The 22,719-nt window shown below is 39.8% G+C and overlaps 1 protein-coding gene across 6 annotated transcripts in view; it reads right to left on the bottom strand.

Annotated features, from left to right (window-relative positions):
- Window positions 1-22,719, bottom strand: part of ikzf4 (IKAROS family zinc finger 4) — a 179,050-nt gene that overhangs the window by 92,551 nt on the left and 63,780 nt on the right. For 4 of the 6 annotated variants that reach the window (XM_073070937.1, XM_073070934.1, XM_073070935.1 and 1 more), the window contains 2 exons: window positions 16,480-16,534; window positions 1,467-1,571 (listed from right to left, as the gene is read on the bottom strand). In XM_073070937.1, coding sequence (XP_072927038.1) covers window positions 1,467-1,571; window positions 16,480-16,519 — 145 coding nt within the window. In that variant the 5' untranslated portion in view covers window positions 16,520-16,534. The remainder of the gene's footprint in view (window positions 1-1,466; window positions 1,572-16,479; window positions 16,535-22,719) is intronic. The other 2 variants (XM_073070938.1, XM_073070939.1) reach the window with 2 other exon arrangements.

Raw genomic sequence — 22,719 nt, 5'->3', positions numbered from 1 at the left:
AAAAGGTGTGCTGGCATTAGAGAGGGTTAAGAGGTTCCCAAGGACGATTCCAGGAATGAAAGGGTTATCATATGAAGAACATTTGAAGGGCCTGGATCTGTACTCATTGGAATTTAGAAGGACGGGTGGGGGGGGGGGTGGGAATCTCATTGAAACCTTTTGAATGTTGAAAGGCCTAAACAGAGCAGGTGTGGAAAGGATGTTTCCCCTGGTGTGTGTGTGTGGGGGGGGGGGGGGGTCTCAGACAACTGGGCACAGCCCCTGGTTAGAGGGGTGTCCATTTAAGACAAAGATGTGGAGAAATTTCTTTAGCCAGAGAGTGGTGAATTTGTGGAATTTGTTACCACAGGCAGCTGTGGAGACCAGGTTGTTGGGTGTACTTACTGTTAGGGTTAATGTTAGGGTTAATTCGAGACTGCCATTACAGGTCAGGAGTGGCTCACGTAATGAGAGGGTGGGGGGAGCGAAACTGGGGACCCCGCTACACCGAAACTAACAGTGTCACGCGATTCAGTAAACAAAAGAAACAGGTAACTCGTGAGCATATGGCTGCGGGCCAATAAGATGGACACAAGTGCCCGATATTACCTAATATGTAGCGGGGGGTTGTGCTGGGGGGAAAAGGGATATAAATAAGAGCAGATTGTAAGGGGAGGTCGGAACGCGCCTTCTCCAGCGATTCCGTCGATTCGCTGTACCAGTTACGAATTCTGCAATAAACCTAAGTTTTGTAATATTCCGGTGTTGGTTGTCTCTCTTCCTAAACGAACACAGGGCAGAATTTCAAGCCCAACATTACGGTGGAGACTGATAGGTTCTTGATCAGCCACAGCATCAAAGGGAGAAGGACAAGGAGTTTGGGGGGGGGGGGGGGGAGATAGAAAAAGGATCAGCTATGATTGAATGGTGGAACAGACTCAACAGGCCAAATGGCCTAATTCTGCTCCCACGTCTTATGGTCTATGGTCTTATGATCTTTAGATCCCAAGATCCTAAACTTCTCAGATGTCAACCTGCACAAATCTTTTCAGTTGACAGAAGGGGAGATGAATATCCAACTTACAAGGCAGACTTTAGTATTCTCTGCTCCAACAAATTCTAGTCTGCTCTTTTAGTTCAGACAATCAATCTCACAATCAAATGACTTGCCCACATTTATCTAATGTCAGATAAACACAAGTTAAACTTTCACTTATGGAAACAAAGATCCTAGATTCTGATGGCCCTACTCATTTCATTACAGAATTTTTTTAAACACTTGTGAAGCTTGTGTGTTAACTGTGAAATCAATACACCAAAAAAGTGTCATCTATATTAAATGTTAGAAATAAACTAAAACCGTTTCTCTGTTCATCCTCAGAAAATCAATTCTGGCTTCTAGAGATTCATAATTGACTATATAACAACAGCCTTAAAAGTGCTCATTGTGTGAAACCAATGAATAGTTTTAAAAAAAGTAGACATACCACTCAAAGAACGGCTGGGTGAAGAGTGCTGACTGTTAGGTGTGCTCACTGTTGGACCCACCATTGCCCCAGGGAATTCTTTGTCCATTGAAGAGTCACCGTTTCCTGTATGATAATAAAAGATTTTTTTAATATAAACAGAAGGACTGTAATTTCCAAGGATTATTAGGATTGCCATTAATTTTTCAAAACACATTTACACATGGAAAAAAACCTGAAAAAATTAAATTCAGTATGTAACATGGATGTAAGAAATAGTATACTGTGGATTTACACTGGGAATTTACATTTCCAAAAATATAAAAAGGCTCAAATCAAGACTTGGTCTGAGGACTCAACTGCATATCCAAAAACTAGACTGCTAAAAACACAGTACCTTTGTGATACACAGTTTCAAACTGAAACAGCCATTCTAGATTTTTAGGGTCAATACCATCACTGCAAGAGTACGATAATTCTGGACAATAGTTGATCCACACACCAAACACTTCAGTAACTTCTTAGACAGTACCAACATTTATGTCTGATACATGGCCAAGACTCGGATACAGAATACTCAACACATAATTAAGGATCTTGATACTCAGTTCACTTGCTATATTTTAAATGCATTGTCCAATTTCACTGCAGCACACAAGATGGCTAATCTTTCACTCATTAATAGATGCATCTAAGAAAGGTTTTTATTTGTAATTAGATTCTACTGCAGTGTCAGAGATTTACTGGATAGAGGCAGAAAGAAATCTTGCACATTAGTCAGTCGGCATAGTTCCACATAGAATTATTGATCTTCCACGTTGTATTATTAATCATGCTTTTCCCAATGTTCATTAGGATTTGAATCTATTTACTTGGCAATCTTTTGCACTTGTCCAGTTAGAAAACCAAAATTCCAATCTTAAAAATAAAAAATAAAGCTCATTTATAAAACTACGTGTCCTCTAACATCACACAGGGGGAAAATGCACATCGTATATGATCTGCTTGCACTCTGCACCCCCCAAGAAGTTCAGCATTTTCTTCATTTCAACTTCCAAAACAGCAACGACAATGAATCGAGGTGTTCAATTTGCATTGAAAAAAAAGAACAATCCTTTTTCTTTTAAGAAGCATAACATTCATTTTTAAAGAAAGGAAACAGCTTAGTTAATTCTCACACTGAAGATCTTTTTCTAATATATTAATTAAATGAACTACCAGCTGGAGAGAGACTAGCAGTTCACACAATCTGCCAAGCTTATCCAGTTATCCAGCAGCTTTTATCTTGATACAGACCACTTTGAATTTAATTGAAAAAGGTCAAATTAATTTTAAAACCAACAAAATGGCACAGAGAATCTGGAATAAGCAAAGAACAAATACAAGTAAGGCTTGATGACGACGACAAATAAAAGGTCCTTCAACCCTTGGTCAAACTAATAATCTATAAAGCAACAGCTGTTACTTATAAAACAAATACTGCGACAAATTCAACATTTGCTAAAACAAAATTCTTTAACACAATACTCCACATTGATAAATTGATACTGTTCAAATTTTGCTTTGTTGGTTGTGTGTCAGTTTATAACCAAAATCTCAAACATGCAAGAAAATGTTTTACTGAAAGCAGAGTAAAGACGAGTTACTGAAATTTCGCCATTATGTTACTTGGCTTGTTAAAATTAACAGAATTTCAGCTCTCAAATTCAGTCAATAAAATATTAATTTTAAGGAGAGAACAGAAAAACTGTTCTGTTTTGTTACATTATTCTTTATTTATCATTATGTCGCCAGTTGACCAAGCCATCCTCTTCTAGCATTTCTTCATTGTCCAGTACTGTTGAAATGAATTTGTATGACCACACTTAATTTCTAATCAGAGCTAGAACAACACCATCACTGGCTACCCTTTCTATCTTTACAGAAGCACCAGCTCTCAAGTTTGAACACCTCCTTGGCTATTCAGCATCATGTGCCGACATCACTTATGGATATTGGGTCAACCAACTTCGAAATGTGGTCCAGACAAACCCAATGTCACATCTCCCCTACCTTGATCCATTCATTGGAGTGTCTCTATATCCTCACCATCACAATCTGCTTCAACTGCCATAATATTATTGCCCATCTTCCCCCATGGCACAGTCAACCCACCAGTAAAAGTCATTCACGTTGTCACCACAACATTCAACTAGTTTAAGACACATAGTTCGTCTTCATTCTTCTACAAGTTCTACACTTTCCACTACTGTGCAAATCACTCAAATCAGCACCATACTCACTGCCCCTTAAAAAATTCTTCTAAATCTTTTCTGCTCCCATCTCCCTGGAAAACAATAGAGCATAGGTGTCAAACACAAGGCCCGCGGGCCATATCCGGCCCGGCGTACAATTATATCCGGCCCGCGAGATCATTTTAGATAGATCTATTATTTTAATTATTAATGGCCCGGCGATATGAAGCGCTGATAACACACTAACTACAGATCCCATAATGCAGCGCAACAGCTGCCGATAGGCTACCCGGGAACATTCCCGCGTCAAGCGTCTGTTGCTGTATACAACGCTATTCTGAAGTCAAAGCTAACCCCTAACAAAGGCGAAGAGAAAAGTTGATTCTGAAAAAAAAGAGTCTTTCAAAACCGATGAGTATATGTTTACTGACATTGCCAGTAAACCCGTGTGTCTTATTTGTGGAGCTAATGTGGCTGACATAACAACACATTTCAGCGTCTTAAACCTTCAGCTCCAGGGACGTGACCGCATGATCACTGACATGTATGATGCAGTGAAGGCATTTCAAGTGAAGCTGCTCTTATGGGAGACACAAATGCACCAGTGCAACTTGCCTCATTTTCCCTGTTGCCAAGTAATGTTGAACCAGGTCGGCGCAATGATATTCCCAAATGCGCACTTTGCTGATAAACTGAGCGCACTTCGCACTGAGTTCACACGGCACTTTGGTGACTTTGAAGCACAAAAAATTAATTTCGAGCTGCTTCGCAACCCATTTGCCGTCGACGTGGAAACTGCACCTGTACAGATTCAGATGGAGCTGATAGAGCTGCAGTGTAATAGGACACTAAAGGCAAAGTACGACACTGCAGGGCCAGTACAGTTTATTTGCTCCATTCCTGAAGCAACGCCTAAGCTCCGTCTACATGCGGCTCAAACCTTGTGCATGTTTGGTAGCACATATCTGTGTGAGAAGCTTTTCTCGGTGATGAAAATTAACAAAACATCACACAGGAGTCGTCTCACTGATGAACACCTGCAGTCCATCCTGAATATCTCCACAACACAGAACCTTACACCAAACCTAAACGAACTTATTGCCAAGAAAAGATGTCAAGCATCCAGCTCTGACAAAAAGGCATAAGAGCAAAGAAAACTGAGTGTTTTGATTTGTTGTTGTTTTAACTTTTGCTGAAAAGCACAAATTTTATTTATATTTTCAGAGTTTTTTTGCAGCATGCTCATATTTCTAACTTGTATAATACTGACAGGAGATATTTTTATGGAGAGCAAAATATTTAAGTTATTTAAAGTTTTAGTTTATTTTTTTGGAATAATATTCCTGTCTGTTTTTATTCATATTTATGTTCAAAAAATGTTTAGTTTTAGTGTGTTCAATAAATGTTTATCCTGTTCGGCCCGCGACCTAAAGTGTGCTTTGAGTTTTGGCCCCATGTGCAATTGAGTTCGACACCTCTGCAATAGAGGAAAAAAACTGCCTCACATTGAAAGTTCTAAGAAATATCAACATGCATTTTTCTATGTTAAATGCCTATTATAAAAAGTGCAAAATTACTTCAGATGTAGTCAAAAAGAGATCAGGAGAACTATAATGTGGTAGGTTTCATGGAGGTTTATAAAAAAAAAATACAACAACCCAACAGTATAGAACCGGTTAAGTGAAAAGGTGGAGTTGGGTATTAACAGGGCAAACATAGAAGCCACCCTCATGTGGATCATAGGGCATCACAAGGATGCGGAGCAGGTAGCAACCAAATATAGACCCTTAGAAATTAATGGGAGACATGGTGCAAATAAATGGATAAGTTAGAATAGAATAGGGCGCCACTGTAGCCTAGCAGTTAGCTCAATGCTATTACAGCTCAGAGCATTCCAGAATTCAGAGTGCAATGCCAGTGCCGTTCTGTAAAGTGTCTTTGTATGTCGTTCCAATGGAATGCATTGGCTTTCTCCCAGAGACCAATGATGTACCCGGTAGATTAGTGGGCTATTGTAAATTGTCCCATGATTAGGTTAAAGTTAATCAGGTTTATCTGGGGTGGCATGGCTCAAAGTGCCAAAAGGGCCTACTCAGCACTGTATCACTAAAATAAAAATAAATAGAACCATGAATGGTCCAATTGAGCAGAAAACATTTGAGACACTGAAGGATGGTGTAGTCCAGCATGTGGAAGATGGTTGGAATAGTTAAATGGTATGCTCAGTTATATATGTGACTTTGATAAGGACCATTTCAGTCAGTTTGGCAGCTGTTTTATCAGAATAATGCACCTGTAATTAGAAAGTAGAGTAAAATCAAGCAACCCAAAAGCTATGAAGGAAACAGATTAAAAACAGGAGAAACTGATCAGAAACACTTCAGGGTGTCTTATTTTGAAGAGGGTAGAATGATAGCAACCAACTTGAAAGGGAAAACGATGTCTCTATAAGACTACTTACTTTGTGAACTACAATAGAGTTTCAAGGAGGAAATATGCATGGACATCATTTAGTGGGATATGGAGTTTCAATGCTCAGAAAATAGAAGCTTGTTGGAGGCAAAGGAGGAAGCCAGGCTAAAAAACTGGATAACGTGGCAATGGTGAGGAGGAGGAAGGAATGAACAAAAATGAAAATCAGGTAGGAAGATGCAAGGAGGGAAAGATACAAGGTGATAGTTGAAAACTAGTCTTTTGCAATCAAAATAATGATTGGAGAATACAATTGATAATATGGACTGAAAAGCATAAATGGAGTTGGGGAGGAGACAGAGAAGGGAAAAGGGAGGAGGCAAAGATTTAGAAAGGACAGAGCTTCAGTGAACTCAAAGAAGGGATAGCAAGTGGAGACAAAGGCTAAAGTCATCAAAGATGATCTCAAACTGAAAGCTGAGGGTGGATCTCACAGAGAATTTTAAAGAAGCAAAGCATAGAAAATATGAAGTATTCAAATAAGAATCACCAGAGAAACTTGAAAGTGTATAGGTGAGAGAGAAAAAAAGGAACATAGCACAGCAGTTTGGTCAGGTCAGATAGTATAATACATACAAGGTAGGAAGGTTAAATTCCACTACCCATTTGCAAAGTTCCTACGAAAATCAATGCCATCATGCCAGGATGTCAAGGGCCTGCAGCCAAATCATCAAACCTTTTACAGTGCTGAGAAGGTTGTCAACAGATTGACAAAGGTGTTGGACTTGTGAGTGTGGTCAATGAATGGGACATGAAACTGGTGAATGAGATTAAGTGATATTAACTCCCTCATAGCAGACTGTGCATGAATGTCTTCAAGGGAAAGTTGGCATGTCTGGGAATGAGAAAGGAAAGGAGAAAACACTTGTAGATAATCCAAAAGCAAAAAGGGAAGTAGAAAGGATAAGTTTTATGTCACAGAGTCAGAGAAGTACAGCACAGAAACAGGCCCTTTGGCTATCTAGTCCATGCCGAAACGATTTAAACTCCCTCATCCCATCAACCAGAGCCCTCCATAGTCCTACTATCCATATATCTATCCAGACTTCTCTTAAACATTGAAATCGAGCTCACATGCATCACTTGTGCTGGCAGCTCATCCCACACTCTCACAACCCTCTGAGTGAAGACGTTTCCTCTCATTTTCCCCTTAAACTTTTCACCTTTCACCCTTAGTCCATGATCTCTGGTTGTAGTCCCATCCAACCTCAGTGGAAAAAGCCTGCTTGCATTTACCTTATCTATACCCCTCATAATTTTGTATACCTCTATCAAATCTCCTCTCAACCTTCTATGTTCTAAAGAATACAGTCCTAATCTATTCAATCTTTCCCTATAACTCAGGTCCTCCAGACCCAGCAACATCCTTGTAAATTTTCTCTGCACTCTTTCAACCTTGTTTACATCTTTCCTGTAGGTAGGTGACCAAAACTGCACACAATACTCCAAATTAGGCCTCACCAACATTTAATACAATTTCAACATAACATCCCATCTCCTATACTCAATACATCGATTTATGGAGGCCAATGTGCTAAAAGCTTTCCTTACAACCCTATCTACCAGTGATACCACATTCAACAAATTGTGTACCTGTTTTCCCAGATCCTTTTGTTCTACCACACTCCTCAGTGCCCTACCATTCACTTTGTAAGATTTACCCTGGTTGGTCCTACCGAAGTGCAAAACCTTGCACATGTCTGCATTAAATTCCAATCTCCATTTTTCAGCCCATTTTCCCAGCTGATGCAGATCCCTCTGCAAGCCATGATAGCCTTCCTCACTGTCCACTACACACCCAATCTTGGTGTCATCCACCAATTTGCTGACTCAGTTAACCACATTATCATCCAAATCATTGATATAGATAACAAATAACAATGGACCCAGCACTGATCCCTGCAGCAGACCACTAGTCACAGGCCTCCTCTCAGAGAAGCAATCCTCCACTACCACTCTCTGGCTTCTCCCACAAAGCCAATGTCTAATCCAGTTTGCTACCTCATCCTGAATGCTGAGTGACTGAACCTTCTTGACCAGCCTCCCACATAGGACCTTGTCAAGTGCCTTACTAAAATCCATGTAGACAATATCACTGCCTTGCCTTCATTCACTTTCCCAGTAACTTACTTGAAAAATTACCTACCGTATACGAAACCACACTGATCATCCTTAATCAGTCCATGTCTATCCAAATAATTATATATCCGGTCCCTTAGAATACCTTCCAATAACTTTTCCACAACCGATGTCAGGAAGGGATACAAAATGTGGGCACAAATTAACACATAGGAAATTGAGGTTACAAAGGCATGGCTGAGATTGCAAGAAACAAGTCTTGCTCATCAATATGTACTAGTCAGTGAAACACCCCAATTCACAATTTCTTTTCAAATTCTTTTTTAAAGAGACAATCTGAACAACTCAAAATTTTAATGTGGGAACGACAACTCAGTTTTCATTATCATAGGCTTGGAAGCAAAAATAATAGCATCTGACTTCTTAATTTCTGAAAATGATAGCTATTACATAACAAATATACTGGCTGCAAGTTTAAATTGCAACCAGAAGAATGAAAAATACCTTGTGCACTTTCACCCAAGTCCCAAATTAGCTCTCCACTTTTGAAGTGGAGAAGGCAAAGCATATCAAATAGTTATGTAGTCTAAGAGCACATCATAACCATATTATCCGAGAACAATGGAGTCACCCTGATAAAAAATAGCAATGATTAACATTATTTCCTACCGGCAAAGTTTCCAAAGATAGATCTTGAAGAAATTACTCTGGCTAGGCTTTCGCTAATTGTTTTCTATATTTCATGACTTGGCCAAAATATCTATTCTGTAAATAATCTCAGTCTCTTTCCCCTTATAATCCGTATGGTTTGACCACCAAGGGCTATTGGTGAGTATTTGTTATCTATTACTAAAACTGTTTGTCCTGTAGCCACAGGGCGGTGTTTAACAATATCCCAACACTTGGAACTTTTCCCAATCCCAAGTCTGAAGCTCCAAATTTCTGCTCAACATACCCAAGCATGGCATTACTCAAACTCAGTACTACAGTAAGTGCAAAATCAATTCTGCACCCTCTCATCGCAAGAGTTCCACGTGTTTTTGACAAAAAAGGGGCATAATTCTAAAGAAGTAGTTAACATACACATTTATTGACATGACTTTACGTTTGTCATTTATATGCATTAAACTTTATTTGGTTAAACTACAGCAGCTCAAGTGATTCCCTTCAATTGCAAGGGAAGCCAGACAGCTGCATGATAACAGAAGCCAAGTAGAGTGGCAGCTGCCAAATTTTAGCACCAGAGTACACACTCTAGCTTGCCAGTAGTTATTACATTTTCACCTCTTACATTTAACATGATTGGTTGAAATTAATCTCAGTCTTTGTATTTCTGTTAAATTTATGACTTGTCAACACAAACTAGGTTAAGACATCTCTTCACAATTCGTATTGCAGGTACTTAAAGGGATAAACGATCATTGCTTAAGTCCAGAATTCAAGATGTCCACCTCCTAATAAGTTTACAAAGATTTGTTAAAATACTAATTAAACCTTTAATTAATGAACAATGAAATTCAAATATTTGACACATATAAGAATTATTACTGGACACCGTATCTGATTCATAGACATTCAGTTAAATTTATTTGTTCCATACCTCCTGGCGCGTTCTATTTTATAATTTTACATCGCTGTGAAAGGCAAGGTCCCTTTAACTGAATATGTATTAACATTAGCCGTTTGAAGCCAAGGGTTTAAATGGTAGGCCACAATGAAGTGCCAATCTACACAAAATATTTGCTCAAATGAATTGCCAATTTTTGAAACAAAAAGAGGGGGGTGGACAAGTTGAGTTCATAAAAATACATTACTGAAGTCTTGCTGCTTTAAAAAATAATGTAAAAATTATAGAACAGCTGCTTTGTTTAATTTGGATTCTGAATCCAACATCCACGAAATGCCTCCTTACACTTATGCTGCAAAATCCCTTTCTGTACATCTGTGGCAGCTTCTATTAACAAGATGTTAAAGTGTGATGCAGAGCTATAGAAAGCTGCTTAACAGCACAAACACACCTACTGAATGTCAAAGTCCTAGAATGCAGCTTCTAAATACAAATAAAAAAACTATTGTTAGAAGTCAGAGTGACCTGCAGAAGTGTTTTAGGGCATTGCACTTCAAGTAAATTATTGCATAGACAGAGTTGTATAATTAGTAACACAAATGCACAAAATTCACTCAAAAATCTGTTCATTATTATTTGTCAGCAAGAATAGGGAGGGGAGAAATTTACTCAGACAAAGTTAACAGAAGGGTTAATTCTTGAAAGGAATAGTGCTCTTCCATTTTGTAATACAACTTGAGCCTCAAGGAGAAAATAAACCAGCCACACTACTGCTAGGTATTTTCATACTTTTAGCAACCGATCTTCCTGGAAATGCTTCTTCCAAGAAATGAAACTGAGCCAGCCTTCTCACTATCTGTGCCTAGACTGATGGCAAGGAAATGACACACAGCATCAAACAATACCAAACGATCTGTAGCTTTAAAATGCCCAACTGTGTAACTTGAGGAGCAAATTCTGAACATGGGATTGCATTTACTGGATCTCGCCTTCACATATTTTAGAAGCCAATTCTGCAAAATTCTGGAAACAACTCCTATGAACACCTAAAGAAAAAAAATCATATTTCATGTAAACATTGAATTTTGAAACATTTCATAGAATTAAAATCAACTAAAAGTAGCTCAATTAAATTACACATAATTCTAAAGGCTGAAAACAATGGTGTAATCTTTTCCTTATCTTGCTATCCTCAGCTATGTATATTCTCATATTTTTATTTTGTCACTGAGAGATCTATTACACAAATTCTTTTAAGCAGAATGAAGCTCATTCAACAATCCAGAATATCCATTATTTCGCTGATTCTTTTCCCCCTTACTTCACTGAAAAGCTTGCTTTATCAGCTTTGAACCCCCCCCAGGATTTTTGATAAAGTATTTAACTATATGTGGAATGAATATCACTTGTCATTATTACAGATATTCTTAAATTTTTATTTATTATTTCTTTCTTTTGCATTTGCACAGTCTGTTGTCTTTTGCACACTGGTTGAATGCCCAAGTTGGTGCGGTCTTTCATTAATTTATTATGATTATTATTCTATTATGGATGTTTTAAGTATGCCTCAAAAATGAATCTCAGTGTTGTATATGGTGAAATATGTACTTTGATAATAAATTTATTTTGAACTTTCAGCTCAAATTTATGGTCAATCCATAACACACATTTCCCCATTTATTGCCCTGTAGCCTATTCTCACTCACATACCAACTGATTTCACCTTTATTTTCCTGCCACCCACCTACACTTAACAGAAGTAATTAACTTACCAGTATAGCTGTGGGATGCAGTCACAGAAAGAACATGAAAACTCTACCCAGACAGCACCAGGGGTCAGGGTCATTGGAGTTGAGATAGCAGCACAAACTGTGCACCACTGCACCATCCATGTGTTGAATGTTGTCTGTTATTTGCTACGTGCTGTTGGCGATTGCTCTATTGTTTAGAAGTCAGCTAATTGCCCTCTTCTCACCTCAGGAGGGAAGGAAAGTTAGTGATGAAGCAGCAGAAGATGGATGGATCACAGCCACTTCCCCAAAGAACTTCTACAGCCACGAGACTGAAAGCTATTAAAATGACTTGACATTCAACAACCACAACCATCTTTCTTTGACTGAAGTATTACTCAAGCCTTTGGAGCATTTCCCCTTGACATCCGTTAAATTTAGTTTTACCAGGGGTCCTTGACACTGCATTCAGTCAAAGGCTAGCTTACAATTGAAGGTAGTCATTCTCACTTAATTTCTGGAATTCAGCCTTTTTTAAAATCCCTGTTGAGGTCTGGAGCTTTCAGCATATTCTAACTGACCTGCCATGTTTCTATCAAATAAATACTAAGAAGACTCTTGCTATATCCTTTCTAATTTCATCCCACTCCTGATCACTGTGAAGGGGTGAATTAAGATTATTTGTAAATTCTGCACCTTATTTGTATAAATCAAAATCCCAACTCCAGTATTGATGCACAGTTTTGAGCCAAAACATTAACAATTCCTTTTGTACTACAGATGTGGTTCAACTCTGAGTCCTCTGGCAGGATTTTTTCTGGAAGGTATGTAGATACTGGAATCTGGAACAACATCAAGGCAATCTACTTTCACCTAGGTCTGTTTCAAAAATCTATTCATTTCTTATTAGCAGACTGTTCCAGTTCCTTAGTAGCTAGTCTCCCACCTTTTACCCTTCAAAATATATAGCTTGTCCACAGCATGTACAGAGGGGAATAAGCAGTCGACATTTTGGGCCAAGACCTTCATCAGGAAACAATGACTGTTTATTCCCCTCCATAGATGCTGCTGTACCTGCTGAGTTCCTCCAACATTTGGTGTGTGGTGCCCAAGATTTCCAGCATCTGCAGAATCTCTTGTGTTACACTCATCCAGGCAACTGAAAAGCATAGGAACACCACCTTTTGCAGGTTCTCCTCCAAGTCACACACATCATGGCTTGGATATACAAAATCTAAACTTCTCTTCAGAATTGTAGCTGTTTTTTTTGGGATGTCCTATACAATGGTAATTCAGGATGAGCAGTAATTGCTGGCCTTGTCAGCAACACACGTCACTAAAAATGAATAAATAACCAAAGTCCCTTTTCAAAGTATCCAGTCAGTATAGGGGATATATTGCATAGTAGGGGAATTAAGGGTTATGGGGAAAAGGCAGGTATGTGGAGATGAGTCCATGGCCTGATCAGCCATGATCTCATTTGAGTGACAGAGGAGGCTCGACGGGCCAGATGGCCCACTCCTGCTCCTATTTCTGATGTTCTTATGTTCAGTATTGGCTGGCATCAGACCTCAATCATCTTAGCTCGGCTAGAATTCTCTTTTCTGAATCACGAGATTTACAACAAAACATAGGGTTAAAAAGGACAGTGAAATGGTAAAGCTTTAAGCCTACAGAACTTACTGCTTTACTAGCTACTGTTTTTGTTCACTACTACATGATCATAATGCTTGTGATGTTTCCTTGTGCTTTCTTTTGGTAAAGCATTCAGACAGGATTTAGAGTGATACCTGACAATGATAAAAAGGTTGCAGTCTTTCATTGACTTTTGACAAACCATGTCATGTTACTCACACTTTGAGTATGTTTATACAAATTATCACAATTGAAACATAAAACCAAGCTTCATAGTTTCAACACTTAATTACTTAAGAAAAAAAACTTTTAAATTATTTGCTCCAAGGAGTTTACATCAGGATTAGGCTGGTGTATTGTTTGGCCAACACTGAAACAAACCAAGACAAAACTGTTACCTGATCACTTATATACATAACTATTTACCCTCAAGTTAAATTCTTGAAGAAATACAATCCTGCTACTGAAAATGAAAAATGCCAGAATGAGACAAGGTATCTTATTAGTTTTACCATAATCTATTTGCTTTAGAAGATCAATAAGAGATGATGGGAAAGGTTGGGTCTGATGTGCAATCACTTATTTTTGCACAAGTTGCAGAAAGATTACAGATTGTATCCTTAGTTCATAACAATTATTTTCTCTCCTTTACACTTGTGTATTGGAAATGACATTAAACAATCTTCAATACTTCAAATTACAAAATGTAACAGACAAAAACAAAATGATTAAAACTGCTTCTGGAATAGGCTTGGGTTATTAATACATATAAGTCTGCCAAATAGAGGTACAATTTCCGTTGCTCTCTTAATGGGAAAGGCCGACTTACAAGAGTACAAAGTGTGTACAGGCAGTCCCCAGGTTACGAACGAGTTCCGTTCCTAAGTCCGTCTTTAAGTCGGATTTGTACGCAAATCGGAACAAGTACATCCAGTATTATTTAGTGTCAGTTAGTCAAGCATTTGTCTTAGTATATAGTATATATTTTACCTTTCTATGCATTTTAAACACTTAAGAAACATATGTATTCCAGCAATTAAACCACTGCGCTGCTTAGTAATAATTGTAGCTTTCATTGGGGCAGGGCCTTTCACATGCTCCATTATTCTAACTTTATCCTTTAAAATCGTTCCTATCATTGACCGACTGTAGCCTAACGCTTTTCCAATGAATGATGACGTTTCACCTCTTTCCAAACGCTTTATTATTTCTACTTTATTTTCAATCGTGATCACTTCCCACCAACGGAACAGAAATACTGTGGGTGGCGGGTCCCGAGCTCCGCCAGCTCCTAAGGACCACCACACTGAACTCCCTGGGTCCTAAAGTCCACCGTACTGAGACAGGTTAAACGGGACAAGTGGGGGCTGTGCTGGGTTTGGGTATTTGATCCTCCTCAATATTCCACGTGGGAATTTAAATTGGGGGTGGCAGTGTTTTTTTTTAACGAGGTCGAGTTGCGAGCTCGACATCAACCCGGCATGGATGGTACAGGAGTCACTGGATCGAACTCAGGAACCTCCGTTCTCGAGTGTGGCACTGATCTCACTGCGCCACCAGCCAACCGGAAGGGGGGGGGGGGGTTCAGGGTGAATCTTGCTAAGAAAAATTTAAGCCAAATACAAAGTTATACACTCAACACAGTGTCAATGGCAACAACTTAAGATGGTGGACGGCGTTGCAATCCGACTTAAAATGGCAGACGGCGTTCTCCTTCCTCGGTTCGTAAGTACGAGTTGTTTGTAAGTCGGATGTTTGTAACTCGGTGACTACCTGTACTTCCTCAAGACTTCCACAATAGAAACATACCATAGAAAGTAGCATGGTGGTTTCACCCCTGAAAGAACTTTAACAGTAAAGACTGTGCACACATTCACCTCCAGTAGTACAGTTAGCAGAGAATGCCATGACCTTTTCCATTTGAAAAATATTCAAAAGCACATACACCAATGAATTGCTATTTACTAGTTTTTAAGTAATGGTGGTCGGTCTTACAGTTCACTCATGTTCTTGAGCACTAATGCAAGAAAATGTCAACCCAGAAAATTATCATGTTACTGTTTTTCTGCATTTTTTAATTGCAGACTTTCCAAGCTCTTCATTCACTTTGGCAAAACCATTACATCTTTCCCAAAGATGCCATCCATTAGAAGGATACAGTTCCACAGACTTCAAAGTGGCAATATCAATGCTTACATGAAGAATCAACTATCCAGCACACCCAAATTTTATTTCACCATCCATGAACATCAAGTTGCAATATGGATCATTGTATGAAAACTGAGGAGCAAAACTCTTGAACAACTTGTCCCTCTCCAACTCTTAACAGAGGAGTGTGTTGGTGCATCAAGCAAGACAAAATATTACGTGAACAGGTAGCCCAGAAAATATTCTATTCCCAACAGTTCTGTCAACTGCACAATCCCCAAACTTCCTGTTTGAGTCAATCTAATCAGTCCACATAATTAATCCCATGTAAAGAGCAAATTCAATATCCTTAATACAGAAACATACAACATGGTGTTTTTAGGAGATTATACTTCAAATCTGTGGGAAGGTTAGCACCCATTTTACCTACATTGCACTGATTACAAGGATATGTTTGTCAGATGCTGTGCTAACCACGTTGATACTATTCACCAGTGACAACGTATTACACCTTGAGAAGCATGTGGTGGTATGGAAACCACACTGGCAGGCAGGAAGGCTCTAGAAAAACAAGGACATATATACAGAAAGGTGCCAGAAAATGGCTAGTAACAACATTGAGGATCCCACCCACCCTGCTCATGGACTGGTTATCCCACTCCCATCACGGAGGAGGCCATGCAGTACCCACGCTAGGACAACCAGATTCAAAAATAGTTACTTTCCCAAGCAGTTAGGCTGATCAACACCTCCACCCACTATCCCATGCCTCCATACCCCCAACCACTACTACTTTATCATTTCCTGTCAGTCACCTTATGTAATAAAGTGCTTAGTGTGCACTTTATGGACGTACAATTAAGCTGTCTTATGTATTTATATTTATTGTGCATTTTTAAATTATTTTTGTGTTTTTTTCTTATTGTGCTGCATCAGAGCTGGAGTAAAAATTATTTCTTTCTCCTTTACACTTATGTACTGGAAATGGCATTAAATGATCTTGAATGAAAATTGGAAAAATAGAAGTCATAGGATTATCACATTAAAGATTGTAAAAACATATCAAAATATCCAGTGTGAAAAGTTTCAGAGACAATTAGTTGCTTCATAAGATAGTTAGTTGGAGGCAAAATATTTAACTTGGAAAGATGAGCACAATATTCTCTTACCAGAAATGTAACCACGACCATTGCAGTCTTCTATGTCCATTTTCAAAGTGCTCTGCTAGAAAGCAAAAAAAAGAGTTTTAAATCCATTCCTCATGTTAAAAGAATTTTTCTAAATGCAACATTTAAGTGACCTTTGGTTAACTACAAAAAGTCAGTCACCCTTAAAATGTTGCAGAGCTCGAATGCCCTGGTTGAACTCCTGATTGCTGCACCAAATCCCCACGTGGCTGAGCTGTTGTGATTTTGTTTGGGGATAAGTATAAGTTACAGACCTATCCATCTCCCCACGCAACACAAGAACAGTGTAAATTATTTGGGGATATACAATTAGATGATTTACCATGATTTGTGGCATATATTTGAATCATGGCTATGTTACTCTATGAAAAGAGGTGAAGAGAAGTTTCTGTGCAGCCTGTCTATGGAAATGGTGATTGTAATGCATTGGGATACAACTTGCAGCCCAAGATTTATTTGCTTTCTCCTTGATAATGCAATTGAAAACCTCACTACAATATTTTACAAAACCAAAAGGAAACAACATTCAATTTTCCTAAATTTACAACAGCATCTATTGTTGAACATCAAAATATACTCAGAGTTTATGATCTCAGATGGGCTGTCTTACACATCTGAATCCCAAGGCTAAATGAAAAGTTATTTTATAAAATAAAGATGCCTATTAATAATCCAAGCTGGAGTTAAATCCACATTGATTATACTAAATTCAAATCACACATCTAAAAGACCAAAGGCAAACAAAAATAATGAAAACAGATAATCTGCGTTTTAAGCAAATAAAATTTGCAGAATATTTTATACTTGGACCATTTTTCTTAAATGTAGAAATCAAACCTGCATCCACCACTTCCACAGCCAAGTTGTTCCACATTCTCACCACCATCTGAATGAAGTAGTTCCCCCTCAGGTTCCCCTAAAATACTTGCCTTTCCCCTTTATGAATTCCAGTTCTAATCTCCCCCAAACTCAGTGAAAAAAAGCCTGCTTGCATTTACCCCATCTATACCCCTCATAATTTTGTATACCTCTATCAAATCTTCCCTCATTCTCCTACACTCCAGGAAATATCATTAAGGCTCCACCACACAGGACTTTTCTCTTCTCAAGGAGGTGGTACAAGAACACAAAAACACAGTCAGCATTTCAGGAAGAGATCTTACCCCCCTGTCATCAGACTTCTGAATGGTCAATGAACCCATGTTCACTACCACATATCTATACTTCTCCCCCTCTCCATATATATGTTTCATGGATGTCTGTGAAGAGTAAGAATTTCTGGCTGTATACTGTACATTCTCTGATATTATATGGAATCAATTAACCATCCTTACAGGTAGAAGTGCAGATCATAAATATTTACATAAAGCTTCACCACCCTATATTCACTTTTTCTCATTGCATGCTAAATTCTGACTTAGGGAAGCTCCAGTTGAAGTTTATTTTTGATCATTTAAAATTTGAATCATTCTTCAGTTAATCTCAAATTAACAAAACTTCAAAAAGATTATTCCCAAAGAAAAAGATGAAAACTACAAACCAGAATACAAATTTTGCTACTGCTTGTGTAAAGGCAACTGCAATTCAAGTTGTGCAACATTTCTAATATGTAGAATTACTTGTACACAAACTCCCTTTCAAATTATATGAAATAGAGTGAAATAGCCACAGACTGAAGAGAAAGAAAACTCATTATTTCAGTTATGATGGCACATACTGTACATTTACCATTAGGTCAGCACTATTCTTCTCACTGGAAATTCTATACAGAACTGTCTAAGCAAACAGTTGTGCACTCCTCAATTAAGTGCAGGTGTATATTTTTCACACTCACCACTTTTGATTCTGTGTTCCATCTTTGAACCATCTGTTAACAAGTATTGCTTCTTGCCACTTCCATCAAAAGTCATCTCAATGTCCTTTGCGTCAAGAACAACTCTCATCTCTTCAGCCTAACAGTGTAGCTGAAATCCACAATCCCTAGAACTTAAAATGTCTTTTCATTGGAGATTGGAATCACTTATCTCCTTGCCTTGAGTCACCTCATATGTGCTGAAACATGTATGGAACAGGATGAAACAAAACAGCCAATGTACCTTTCACATTTTCCCATGAGAAGAGTAAATCTTGTGGAGCTTTTGCTAATAATTAAATTAAATCTAGATTGGCCTCATCTCAAGCATAACATCCACAAGACTCACAATGCCCAATTCAAAAACAAGCAAACTCACAATGAAAATCACTGGTTATCCTGCAAAAGCTATGCTAGAAATGCTAAATCCAGAATCACATCTCTTCTGCAGTCACCTACAATAGTGGTCACAACCACTTATCAAGCCAACTTTGCATGCTACAAAGATACTCATATTAATGGCACTTTTAAGTGAAGCCCAGCAATTTAAGTTTTAGACTGCAGATAGGTATACGGCAGATATTGAAGGCACAGTTGTTAGTCCTTAGTGTAATGTGCACCTGACCTGCTTTTGCATTTTCTTGCTAAGACAATAAACTATTAAATTCATAAACAGAAGGGATTCTGCAGATGTCGGAAATCCAAAGCAACAACAAAATACTGGAGGAACTCAGCAGGTCAGGAAATATCTATGGAAATGTTAAACAGTCAATGTTTTGGGCAGAGACCCTTCATCAGGATTGGAAAGGAAGGTGGAAGATGTCAGAATAAAACATGTGGGGGGGGGAGGAGGGAAGGAGGACAGCTAGGTAAGGGGCTGGAGAAGGAATCTGATAGAAAGGAGAGTGGATCATGAGAGAAAGGGAAGGAGGGACACCAGGGGAAGGTGACAGGCAGGTGAAGAGAAGAGGTAAGTAGCTGGAGTGGGAAATGGAAAAGGAAGGAGCAGAGGAAAAAGAAAAAGAAATTACCAGAAGGAGAAATTGACGTTCACGCCATCAGGCTAGAGGTTACCTAGACAGAATATAAGGTGTTGCTCCTCTAACCTGGTAGTGGCCTCATTGTGGCAGAACAGGCTGCCATGGACCAACATGATGCCACAGGAAAGGAAATAGAAAATAAAGTGGTGGGTCACTGAAAAATTCCACTTTTGAATTGCCTTTATTTCTTACCACCTTCACATATATGAGGAGTAAAAATCTTTACATTACATCTCCATCTAAATGTGCAATCATAGTAATTTATAATAACTTATAACAAATAGTCAATGTAACATAGAAATACACTCAAATCAGCATGAGTTCATCAGTTTGATGGCCTGGTGGAAGAAGCTGTCTGAGAGCCTGTTGGTCCTGGCTTTTATGCTGTGGTACCATTTCCCAGATGGTAGCAGCTGGAACAGTTTGTGATTGGGGTGACTCGGGTCTCCAATGATCCTTTGGGCCCTTTTTATACACCTGTCCTTGTAAATGTCCTGAATCATGGGAAGTTCACACCTACAGATGCGCTAAGCTGTCCGCACCACTCTCTGCAGAATCCTGAGATTAAGAGAGGTACAGTTCCCATACCAGGCAGTGATGCAGCCAGTCAGGATGCTCTTAATTGTGTCCCTGTAGAAAGTTCTTAGGATTTGGGGGCCCATATCAAACTTCCTCAACCGTCTGAGGTGAAAGAGGCGCTGTTGTGCCTTTTTCACCACACAGCTGGTGTATCCAGATCATGTGAGGTCCTCGGTGATGCGTACACCAAGGAACTTAAAGCTGTTCACCCTCTCAACCCCAGATCCATTGATGTCAATAGGGGTAAGCCCATCTCCATTCCTCCTGTAGTCCACAACCAGCTCCTTTGTTTTTACGATATTGGGGGAGAGGTTGTTTTCTTGACATCACTATGTCAGGGTGATGACTTCTACTCTGTAGGCTGCCTGGTTATTAATTGAGACTAGGCCAATCAGTGTAGTGTCATCAGCAAATTTAATTAGCAGATTGGAGCTGTGGGTGGTGATACAGTCATGGGTATACAGGGAGCAAAGGAGGGGACTTAGTACAATGCCCTGAGGGGCTCCTGAGTTGAGAGTCAGAGGGATGGAGGTGAGGGAGCACACTCTTACCACCTGCTGGTGATCTGACAGGAAGTCCAGGATCCAGCTGCACAAGGCAGAGCAAAGGCTGAGGTCTCTGAGCTTTCTGTCAAGCCTGGATGGAATTATGGTATTGAATGCTGAACTGTAGTCCAAGACCAGCATTCTCACAAAAGCATCCTTCTTCTCCAGATGTGTAAGGACAGTATGTAGAGCAATGGCTATTGCATTGTCTGTCGCTCGGTTGTGTCGGTAGGCAAATTGTTTGGGTGGTAGCAAGCTGCAGATGTATCCTTGACCAGCCTCTCAAAGCACTTGCTTATTATTGAGTGCAACAGGACACTAGGTGTTCAGGCATGTTACCTGGATCTTTTTTGGTACAGGGTCAACGGTGGATAATTTGAAGCAGGAGGGCACTCTACACTGGTGGATGGTGCGGAGGTAGGCAACAAAGCAATCCCCCAACTTACTTGCGTTGGGTCTCATCAATGTAGAGAAGGCTGCATCGGGAGCACCAGATACAACAGATGACTCCAACAGATTTTCAAATAAAATATTACCTTACCTGGAAGGATTGTTTGAGGCCCTGAATTGAGGTGAGAGAGAAGGTACATGGACAGGTGTAGCATTTCTCTTGCTTGCAGGGATATGTGCTAAGAGGGGTATGAGTTGGAGTGACATATGGACAAGGGGATCATGGAGGGAGCAATCCCTACAGAAAGCAGAAAATGGGAGTGGGGTGAGTAAGTCTGTGCTTGGTGATAGGTTTCAGCTGAAAATGGAAGTTGCTGAGAATGATGTGTTAGATGCAGAGGATCATGGGGTGCTAGGTGAGGAAGAGAGGAATTCTAACCCTGTTACAATGGCGGGAAGATGGGGTGAATGTTGATGTCTGGGAAATGGAGGAGATGCAGGTGAGAGCACCATCAATGGAGGAGGAAGGGAAACCCTATTCTTTGAAGGAGGGGATGACATCGCTGATGTCCTGGAAAGGAAAGCTTCATCCTGGGAACAGATGCAGTGGAGTCGAAGGAACTGAGAAAAAAAGAAATAGAAAGACGAATAGCATTTATTATTTTTTTAAAAAACAGGAGACAGGGTGGGAAGAGGTGTAGTCATGAGAATTGGTAGGTTTATAGAAGATGTCAGTGGAGAGTTTATCTCCAGAGATGGAGACAGAGAGAGATAGAGAAAGGAGAAAGAGGTGTCATGAATGGACCAAGTGAATTTAAGAGCAGTATGGAAGTTGGAGACAAAGTTAATAAAATTGATGAGCTCAGCACAGGTCAATGTAGTGCTGAAAGAACTGGGGAGCCTCTACAGGGAAGGCTTGGAATATGGACTGTTCCACGTAGCCAACGAAAAATCAGGCATAGTTGGGGTCTATGGCTACCCCTCGAGTTTGGAGTGTGGAAGGAGCTGAAGAAGAGGGTGGTGGTGGAGGGGTACTGGTTGGATCTTTTACTGAGAAAGAAGCAGAGAGCTTTAAGGCCTTCTTGATGGGGGATAGAAGTGTACAGGGACTGGATATCCATGGTGAAAATGAAGCAGCCAGGGCAAGGAAATTGAAAGTTGTTGAGGAGATTGAGAGCATGTGAAATGTCGCAAATGTAGGTGGGAAGGGACTGAACCAAGAGGGATAGAATGGAGTTGAGGTACGTGGACACAGGTTCAGTGGGGCAGGAGCAGGCTGAGACAATAGGCCTATCCAGAGTGTCGGGTTTGTGGATCTTGGGTAGGAGGTAGAACCAAGCAGTGCTGGAAAAGAATCTGAGTTTGGTGGCAGTGGATGGGAGATCTCCAGAGTTCATGGGGTTAATGATGGTGTGGGAGACAGTGGCCTGATGGTCCAGAGTGGAGTGCTTTTCAAGGGGTCAGAAAGAGGTGGTGTTTGAGAGTTGCCACTTGGCCTCAGCAATAGGGGTCAGTCCACCACACTATAACAGCAACTCCCTTCCCCCACTTTTCCTTGGGTTCAAAGGTAAAGTTGGGATCAGTGTGGAGAGCATGGAGAACAGTGAATTCAGAGGGGGAAAGATTCGAGGAGGAGAAAGGAGTGCTGAAGTTGAGCTGGTCAATGTCTCGTCAGCAATTCGAGATTAAAAGACCCAGAGCAGGCAAAGAATCAGAGTGGATCTCCCACAAAAGGCAGATTGGGGACGGGAGAAAAGGTCATCGGCGCGGGGTGGGGAAATGGGCTCAGAGATGGAGGTGACAGAAGAAGAACTCA

The sequence above is a fragment of the Hemitrygon akajei genome, chromosome 18 (genome assembly GCF_048418815.1).
Source record: "Hemitrygon akajei chromosome 18, sHemAka1.3, whole genome shotgun sequence".
NCBI classification, from domain to species: Eukaryota; Metazoa; Chordata; class Chondrichthyes; order Myliobatiformes; family Dasyatidae; genus Hemitrygon; species Hemitrygon akajei.
Note: the sequence above shows the minus strand (reverse complement) of the source record. Positions and strands in the feature narration are given on the sequence as shown.